Here is a 9,114-nt window from a genome sequence, read left to right as displayed (position 1 = left end):
TTCCCCCCCCAAAAAAGGCATTGTCAACAACCTCATGAGCTTTATAGAAACAGCCTCAATTTAGTAAAAAATATTTTTTTCTGTAACTTGCTTTTGGATACCTGGGGTATTTTTTTTTTTTTAAACCAAGCAGTAACACACGCTTGTTAGTCATCATTCAGCAGAGATCCCTGGGGTAGCTTTTCTTATGTAGAGCAGCATGAGAAGAACAGGGAACTGCTCAATTCTTTTGTTACTTCGAAGAACAATAAAATGTTTAAACAGAACCCTCTCTTGTTATGTTTCTTTGACAACAAGAACGTATGACAAAGTTGAAAAGTAACTTAAGAACATGATTCATTTCATAAGAGCGCTATAATAGGACTAAGAAGTCGTAGCTATACCATTCTGTTATCTTCAACTTTATTGCGGCATATAGACAGTCCTGTATACCCTCAAACCATCAGACAAGTGAGGTTGGGGTAGAAAAACACCGCCACAACTGGAAGTTCATAATCATTTATGGCAGTGGTGGCGAACCTATGGCACGGGTGCCAGAGGCGGCACGCACAGCCCTCTCTGTGGGCATGCGTGCTGTCGCCCCAGTCCTAGGCCTTCAGCTGGGTTTTATAAAACCTTTTCGCTTTAGGCCATCGCCACCGTGTACAAAAAAAAAGAGGTTCAATCAATCAGTCAATTTCAACTTCTCGTGGGAAAAAAAAAAGATCTTGCAAAGTTGGAATTGATTGATTGAACTTTTTAGTCCCACCCAGTCTGCCGTTACCACTGCAGCCACGCCCACCCAATGGGCCACACCTACCAACTGGCCATGCCCACCCAATTGGCCACACCTACCAACTGGCCATGCCCACCCAATTGGCCACACCTACCAACTGGCCACGCCCACCCAATTGGCCACACCTACCAACTGGCCATGCCCACCCAATGGGCCACACCCACCCGGCACTCGACGATGCATAAGTGGGGGTTTTGGGTTGCAGTTTGGGCACTCGGTCTCTAAAAGGTTCGCCATCACTGATTTATGGTATTAATATTAATATTAAGGGCTTTGGTTTAAACCAGTGTTCCTCCACATTAACACGTATGGACTTCAACTCCCAGAATTCCCATGCCCAATTCCGAAAGCTGAAATCCACACATCTTAAGAGTTGCCAAGTTTGAGAAATACTGGTTTAAAATACTGGTTTAAGTATTTAGTATTTTTGAGCTGGGGTGCTGGAAAAGGCTCCTCCGGTGTAGTCCTTGGATAGGAAAGGTGACCAAGAAGCAAGTCCTGGAGAGCATAACACCAGGCATGTCACTAGAAGGCAAAATCATAAAACTGTCTGATCTATTTTAGGGGAAAAAGTGGGAGAATTCATTGAAGAAAGGCATGATGCTCAGAAGAGGTAGCAGTAAAAGGAAACCAGGCCACCAAAGAACACAAGGGCTGGACACCATCAAAGCTGACGCCAGCCAGATCATAGAAAAAAACTCAAAGAAGCAGTGCAAAATCGGAAGACGTGGACAGACATGGCCCACAGAATCGCCACGAGTTGGACACAATGAATGGATAAACATCATCATCATCATTAATAAACATTTCATTATTATGTTAAGCCTTCAGGAATACTTAAAAATGATCTCGAGCAGTAATTCTTTTAATAAGCAGTTTGCTGAAACCACAAAATTAGCCACAAAAACGGTTCTGGCAAATAAGTCCAAGAAGCTCCACAATGTCAACTACATTAGCTTTTATTCACAAGAAACAATTTATGCTACCTGCACCTTTCCCGAACTAACTTTAAATCTATCCACTTTCTTCCCATAATGCTCCGCTCCAATCACTTCCTGCATACAGGAGGGAACAGGCTGAAGCCAAAAAGATAACTTGCAAAAAGTCTCCAAAAATATCCCAACAAAAAAAATCCAGGGAGGCAGCTGCAGGCAGTGGCCCTCTGAGTATCATTAAGGTACAATCCCAGAATCCTCTACTGCTGGCAGTTGGCTGCTGGAGATTGTAGTTCAGCCACTTCCGGAGGATAAGAGATTCTGCAGCTTTGAATTTTGGCCAAGTTTGCTCAATTTCTGAGCCACCACATGTGAGCACCAGCTTTTGACTTTGACTTAATAGACAAGACGATGACCTGAAGGAATAAAACAGGGGGTCCCCCAACTCCTGGACTGTGGTCCATTACCGGGCCTTGAGCTGTTCAGAGCGGGGCCACAGAAGTGGTGGGCAGCGCACAACCCCACTTGTATGAGCAGGTGCACGTGGGCGTGACATTTGCATGAGCGGCAGGCGCATGGGCCCGCCACTCGCGCAAATGGAGCCGCACGCACGTGTGCGCTTCCCCACCGGTCCGCTGACCCTCTCCCCTACAGTTTTGGGAACTCTGGAATTCACATGTAACAATCTTCATTCTACCTCTTCTTGAAAGATGAGAGAGCAGGTTCCCAAAGTGGTTTTCTATACGAAAGCAGACGGAAAGCGTTCTCTTGAAACTACTCTCCAAGAGGACCACTAGAGTTGGCAAAAACTGCCAACACAAGGAGATTTTTTTGGGGAGAACGGTCACTGAAGACATGGGAAAGTACAGAGTAGCTACAGTGCAATAAAAAAATTCAATATGAACAGTCTTCAATTGTTTTGTCCAGAATGGAATTTAGGTTGCCCGCAGCAGCTACCCCTCAACTAGCCTCCTGAGGATGGATCCCAGCCCTCCTTTTGCAACCTGCAGAGGGGTTTTTTCTTCTTTGTTCTCAATGTAGATACTTGCACCATGGGCCACCAGCAGCTTCGCTTCCTCCACCCTCTCTTCATCGCAGGCTAAGTGGCTGTCAAGGAAATCAAGAATTACTCCCTTCCTTTTACAGACTCAGTTTCAGCATATTTCTTCTCCAGGGTTAAGGCTTGCCAATTGATTCATTAAATTTATGCACTGCCTATCAAGTCACTCAGGTAAAAATGTTTTTTTTTAACGTTTTTTAAATTTAAATGAGAACTTTAAAAACAGGATTTATGACGAGGTGATTAAGGTGATTAATTTAAAAAAAGAAGCTTCTTACTGATGTGGTTGTTACTTGTAGAAATACTGGAAAAATGTCTACATTCAGTTGTTATCTACTAAAATTATTAAGAAATGTACTAATTTAAGGTTGATAAAAGAGAGTATTGTTGGAAGAAGAGAAAATCAAGGAAAGCTACTATGTGGAGTAGGGAACTACAGAAACTAATTGTTATTGTTTGTAAATATAAACCCAGACAACATGCTGTTTGCCAAATATTAATGGTAATTATATTAAAATATTAATAATATATATATTTTTAAAGTCACTTTTTGCAGCGCCACTGTAACTTAGAACAGTTCGTTTACTGACTGTACAAAGTCGAGGAGTATCTGTAAGTGACTGTTTTACGGTGGGATAAACTGCCCGAGCCTTATAATAAATAAATACTTCCATCCTTACAGAGGTGTGTTTCCTTCGGAGTCCTGTAAGTTGACCGAAGCTTTGTGTTTCAGAAGCAGCTCTGTCATTTTGAGGTTCCCTTTGGAGGCCGCTCTGTGTAACGGTGTGGAGGCCAAGTGATCCTTTGCGTCTGGATTGGCCTTGTTCTCCAGCAGCATCAGCGCAATCTATTGTCGAGAGAAGAAAAGGATGACCAAACCATTTGCTTTTAAGCAGGGAAAAACAACAAGGGCCACAAAGCAAAATCTAACTGATAAAGGAGAAAAGATATAAAGAACACAAGTCAGCCGTCAGACCTGAACTCAACTGGTAGCCTCACAATGCAATGAACGAGGACATACATTCAATTTTGCAGCTACTGTACTAAGATTGTTGGACGAGCAGGCACAAAAACAGCCAGGGAAGTGATGGAAGCCTGGGAAATGGGCCCATGGTCAGTCAATAGAAGGGCTGATTTACCCCTAGTGTATCAAGTACTTAGGAGGTGAGGGCTGGGCAGCACAAGGAAACAACAGCCAACAACTTAATAGCCAGCCATCAACACCCCAATCAACATCTAAAAAGCCACATACAACAGGGTTCATTTAAATACCACACATAGAACAGCCCAAAGTTCTGCTACAGAAAAGTTCTCTGAAGATGGGCCCCAGCATGAGTCCCAAAAGCTCGGAAGACAAAAAGCTCTGTCCTGGTGACCGACCCAGATTGGATCCTACACTATCCTGGGACACGTAGATTCACCTTCATTTGTGAAAGACTATAAAGACTAGCACTGAGGATGCTACCTAGTTTGGTAATGAAAACGTCTGCAAGAAAACAACCCAGCTCAGAGCGCACCCAGGACCCCTCAAAATCTAACCTCCTGCTTATTCTTCGACGCGGCATAATGCAGAGGGGTGCAGCCATTCTGATTAACGGCGTTCACCTGAGCTCCTTTCTGAAGGAGAGCTTTCACGATTTCATCCCGGCCAGCCGATGCGGCAATATGCAAAGGGCTCCAGCCAGCCTGGAGAAAGAAAGAAAGAAAGAAAAAAGACTATAGATCAGAGGTCCCCAACCTTTTGGGCACCAGGGACCAGTTCTGTGGGGAGAGGTTTTTCTGCGGACCAGAGAGTGCGTGGTTTTGTGTGCTGCCTGCATCCCGCAGATGGGGCTTTGCTTGTTCATGTGGCCCAGTTGCTGGCATGCTGCGGCCCAGTGCTGGTCTGTGGCCTGGGGTTGGGGACCCCTGCTATAGATAATTACAAAAGATTTCCAATTTCCTCTCTGCAGGCACGGTGCTATAGGACCAGGCACTCGCTGGTGCCTTTGGCTCCCTTGCCTTCTGGAATGTAAGAACGCAAATCAAGTAGTCCACGGATATTTGAGTTATTTAGGGGCTGAGAGGGCATGACGGGTCAGCAGTTAAACGCACTGAGCTTGTCAGCTGGAAAACTGACAGCCTGGGTTTGAGACCTGAGCGCCGCATGATGGGGGGAGTGCCCGTTCCTTCCTCCAGCTCCTGCCCACCTAGCAGTTCAAAAGCATGCAAATGAGAGTAGGTAAAGCAGGTACCACTCCAGTGGGAAGGTAACAGCGTTCTGACCATGGAAGCACCTTTGGACAATGCTGGCTGCCTTGGTTAAGAAACAGAGATGAGCAGTGCCCCCTAGAGTAAACACGACTGGATAGGGCAGGGGTTGGCAACCTTAAACACTCAAAGAGCCACATGGACCAATTTCCCAGAGAAAAGAAAACACTGGGAGCTGCAAAACTTGCGCGCACACGCGGGAGGGGGGGAGCTTGATTGAAGAGTTTAATTAAAAAGAAATAGAGAAATAGATTGAAGAGTTTAATTAAAAAGAAATAGAGAATGCATGAGTTCTCTCTCTCTCCTTCTCTCTCTCTTTCCTCTTTCCCTCTTTCTCTCTCTCTTTCCTCTCTCCCTCTCTCTCTCCCCCCCTCTCCCTCTCTCTGATCTTCTGCTCACCTGGCAAGCTGGCTTCATGCTGTTCTCCGACAAGCTGACACACATTCTTATTGGGCTGGCTCTCTCCTGCCCTTGGTCTGCCAATCCTCTTCCCCTACTCAGTGTGTGTGTGTGTGTGTGTGTGTGTGTGTGTGTGTGTGTGTGAGAGAGAGAGAGAGAGAGAGAGAGAGAGAGAGAGAGAGAGGGTGCTGCTACTTTCTGCTGCTCCTCCTTTCTGCCGAGATGCAGCAAAGGCAGGAGCCCTGCCCAATAAGCTCCAGAGCCGCGGGTTGCCAACCTTTGGGACAGGGGAAACTTTACCTTTAGGGGCAGATATGGGGGAAGCATGACCAGGTATTTCCCTCAGACCTTTCATGGTGGGAAGAAGAAACTGGGGTTGGAGGAAAGTGCAGGCTACTGACAGCTGTCATCTGATTCACGGAGAGGACCCTATTCAGACCTGCTCTTTCAGAAGACAGATAGGAGAAAGTGTGGGGTAGATGAATTCCTAAGCAGCTGGGGCTTAAAGGAGGAACTCTTTTTGGGAAAATACATACAGGGCAGTCAAGGCAAAGCCCAGTTTGCAAGGATCGGCTGGGAGGGTTGACCAAGTTAGGACTATGACCTGGAGGGGCTCCCTCCATATTCAGTAAGCAAGCGGCACAGTTATTAAGTGAATGCTGTGGTCATTAATGGTCGTGATGGGGCAGTTTTTGCTGAAAGCTGGAAATAAACACAGATTTCCAGAAAAACATCATAAATCAGCCATGTGCCCACAGGGCACTGCAACAGCTCCACGGCTGGTTACAGACTGTGCAAAATGTGATCACAGGGGGAGGGGCAGGCATCAGAACTTGAACACCTGTTTGTAAGTCCCATTTTCAGGGTTTATCGTAGCTTCAAACAGTTGCTAGGTGACCAGTTGTAAGTCAAGGATTACCTGTACTTGGTCATTCCTCATTCATGAAGCATGTAAGTTCTATTTTACGTTAGGAAGAGTTTTCAGTTTGGTGTCGTTCCCACATAAAAGCTACAGAACGTATTCCAGGCAAGCAGAAAGGACTTAAAAGCTTCCTTCCAAAATGAGAATGCTACCCTGGTAGGAATCTGACATCTTCAGATTAAAAAAAAAAATACATGCAGTCCTCGACTTACAACAGTTCATTCAGTGCCCGCTCAGTTACAATGGCACTGAGTTATGACCATTTTTTTAACTTACGACTGTTGCAATATCTGTGTCAATGCTGCAAATACTGTATATTCTTGCTTTGACAATATGCAAAACTGTCTGGCATTTATTGGGTTAATACTTAGCTTAGACAGAGCGGGGGGGGGGGGGAAAGCCTGGGAAAGAAAGAGGAAGTAAACGTTTGACCTTCTCACTAATTGGATAATGTGACCTGTGACTGCATGAGAAGGGAGGGGTTGAGCAAGGAAAGCTTGATGCCAGCGACAGGAAGTTCAGATTCTGGCATTAACCAGTCCAACATGGTGACCGGCAAAATTTGTAGCTCTGCAAATAAAGACTTTAGGAAACATGCCTGAAAGTTCTTTGAAGTGCTTCATTAGTCGGAACATGTGACAATCTGCACGTGATCACTGGACACTTAGCAACTGACTCATATTTATGACGGCTGCAGTGTCCTGAGCTCATGTCACCCCCTTCTGACAAGCAAAGTCAATGAGCGAGCCAGATTCACTTAACGACCGTGTTACCAACTTAACAACTGCAGTGATTCACTTAACAACCATGGCAAGAAAAATCATACAACGGGGCAATATTCACTTAACAAGTGTCTCACTTAGCAACACAAAACTTTGGCTCAATTTGTGGTTGTAAGTTGAGGACTTACAACCCGCCAACTACTGAGATCAAGAACCACAGCAGTGCACTCTTGCTAACTACCAATAATGGTTACGTCAACTAAGAGTTCCTAGCAGGAAACAAGATGGCAGAAAAGTACACAGCCTATCAATAGTTTGTAAATAGAAAATATTTAATATTATAAAATATTATAATGCCTTGGTAAGGCCACACTTGGAATATTGCATCCAGTTTTGGTCACCACAATGTAAAAAACAGCTGAGACTCTAGAAAGAGTGCAGAGAAGAGCAACAAACATGATCAGGAGACTGGAGGCTAAAACATATAAGGAACGGTTGCTGGAATTGGGTATGTCTAATTTAATGATGAGAACGACAAGGGGGGACATGATAGCAGTCTTCCAATATCTCAGGGGCTGCCACAAAGAAGAGGGAGTCAAGCTATTCTCCAAAGCGCCTGAAGGCAAGACAAGAAGCAATGGGTGGAAACTAAGCAAGGAGAGAAGCAACCTAGAACTAAGGAGAAACTTCCTGACAGTTAGAATAATTAACCAGTGGAACAACCTGCCTCCAGAAGCGGTGAATGCTCCAACACTGGAAGTTTTTAAGAAGAGACTGGACAGCCATTTGTCCGAAATGGTGTAGGGTTTCCTGCCTGAGCAGGGGGTTGGACTCGATGACCTCCAAGGTCCCTTCCAACTTTTATTATTATTATTATTATTACTATTATTATTATTATTATTATATAAATAAAGAGCGATACTTACATCATCCTTGTCATTAACAGGCACCCCCAGGCTTAGCAAAAAGTCAACGACATCCAAATGACCAGCTGAACATGCCCAATGTAGAGCTGTCCTATTGTCCTGAATGGAGATTATGGACACAGGAAAAAAAAATGGAGATAAGTGCTTTTTGTTTACAGATGTGAAGTCAACTGATACATGCTCCCATAAAGAGACCACTTCATCCTTCAAAGCAGCTTTCCCTAAATCAAAACCCCTCCAAATAAGTGAACTTCAGTTCCCAGAATTGCCCAGACTGCAGCTTGAGGAAGTTTTCTCTCTGTAGGTCTCTCCTTTCACTTTATAATAAAGTTGCTGCTGTTTAAGAAGTATCTCAAACAAGCCGGTATGTACAAACATTGTTGTATTTTGCGCATAAAATCCTCAAGAAAAACATTTAAATTCAGAATGCTGATCTTGAATTCTGATGAAAATGGGGTGGGGGTGGGGGAAATGGTAAGAAAGATGCTTATGAAAATTAGTCTATGTCAACAGTACAAATATTGGCTATAGACTTGATAAACCTAATAGTTTTGAACGCTTTTATCCAAAATTGGATATGGAATATACCACTACCGACTGCATCAAAGTATTTGTGGTACAAAAATGGCTTTGGTCTTGATTCCTTAATATTACAATCTCCATTGTATTATTTGTACATGTTGAAAAAAACATGGTTTATTGAATATGCCACAATGCACTGTTAAGTCACGATGCCTGATGCCGGCTTAGTGCACTGGGCCAACTCGGTGGTTGGGAAGCCATATTTAAGCCGTGCAAAACAAGCCTATAGAGGTCTGCGCAACAAGCCAGGATCCCATAAACCATGGTTTGCGTCAAAGCCACCAAGCCCGGCCACGCTCTCTTCCCGCCTGCCGGGCCAACCTGATCGGCTCGCGTCGCCAGGCTCCGGTTGGCGACCAGCCGCTCCCTGACCTCCTCCAGCAGCCCCGCGTAAGCCAAGTTGCAGAGCTCCACGTTAGAGACGCTCCCACCGCCCTCTTGTCCCTCCATGCCGGAGACTGAAGATTTCCCCGTGCGCGCCTGCGCAGACTCCCCGACTCGGGAGGGGGCGGAGCCGACCGTCCCCGCGCCACCAATCCCGAG

At 45.1% G+C, this 9,114-nt stretch overlaps 1 protein-coding gene across 3 annotated transcripts in view; it reads right to left on the bottom strand.

Annotated features, from left to right (window-relative positions):
• PSMD10 (proteasome 26S subunit, non-ATPase 10) overlaps positions 1-9,049 on the bottom strand; it is a 29,617-nt gene extending 20,568 nt beyond the window's left edge. For 2 of the 3 annotated variants that reach the window (XR_005557338.1, XM_039348735.1), the window contains exons 1-4: positions 8,893-9,049; positions 7,990-8,088; positions 4,310-4,456; positions 3,451-3,617 (exon numbers count right to left, since the gene is read on the bottom strand). Coding sequence is in view for 2 of the 3 variants with exons in the window: in XM_039348735.1 (XP_039204669.1) it covers positions 3,451-3,617; positions 4,310-4,456; positions 7,990-8,088; positions 8,893-9,021 (542 nt within the window). In the remaining variant the exon portion in view is untranslated. Of the gene's footprint in view, positions 1-1,622; positions 2,818-3,450; positions 3,618-4,309; positions 4,457-7,989; positions 8,089-8,892 lie in introns of those variants that run through there. The other variant, XM_039348734.1, reaches the window with a different exon arrangement.
• Between the last annotated feature and the right edge of the window lie 65 nt (positions 9,050-9,114).

The sequence above is a fragment of the Crotalus tigris genome, unplaced genomic scaffold (genome assembly GCF_016545835.1).
Source record: "Crotalus tigris isolate CLP2741 ecotype Arizona unplaced genomic scaffold, ASM1654583v1 scf7180000018172.2679963, whole genome shotgun sequence".
Taxonomy (NCBI): Eukaryota; Metazoa; Chordata; class Lepidosauria; order Squamata; family Viperidae; genus Crotalus; species Crotalus tigris.
Note: the sequence above shows the minus strand (reverse complement) of the source record. Positions and strands in the feature narration are given on the sequence as shown.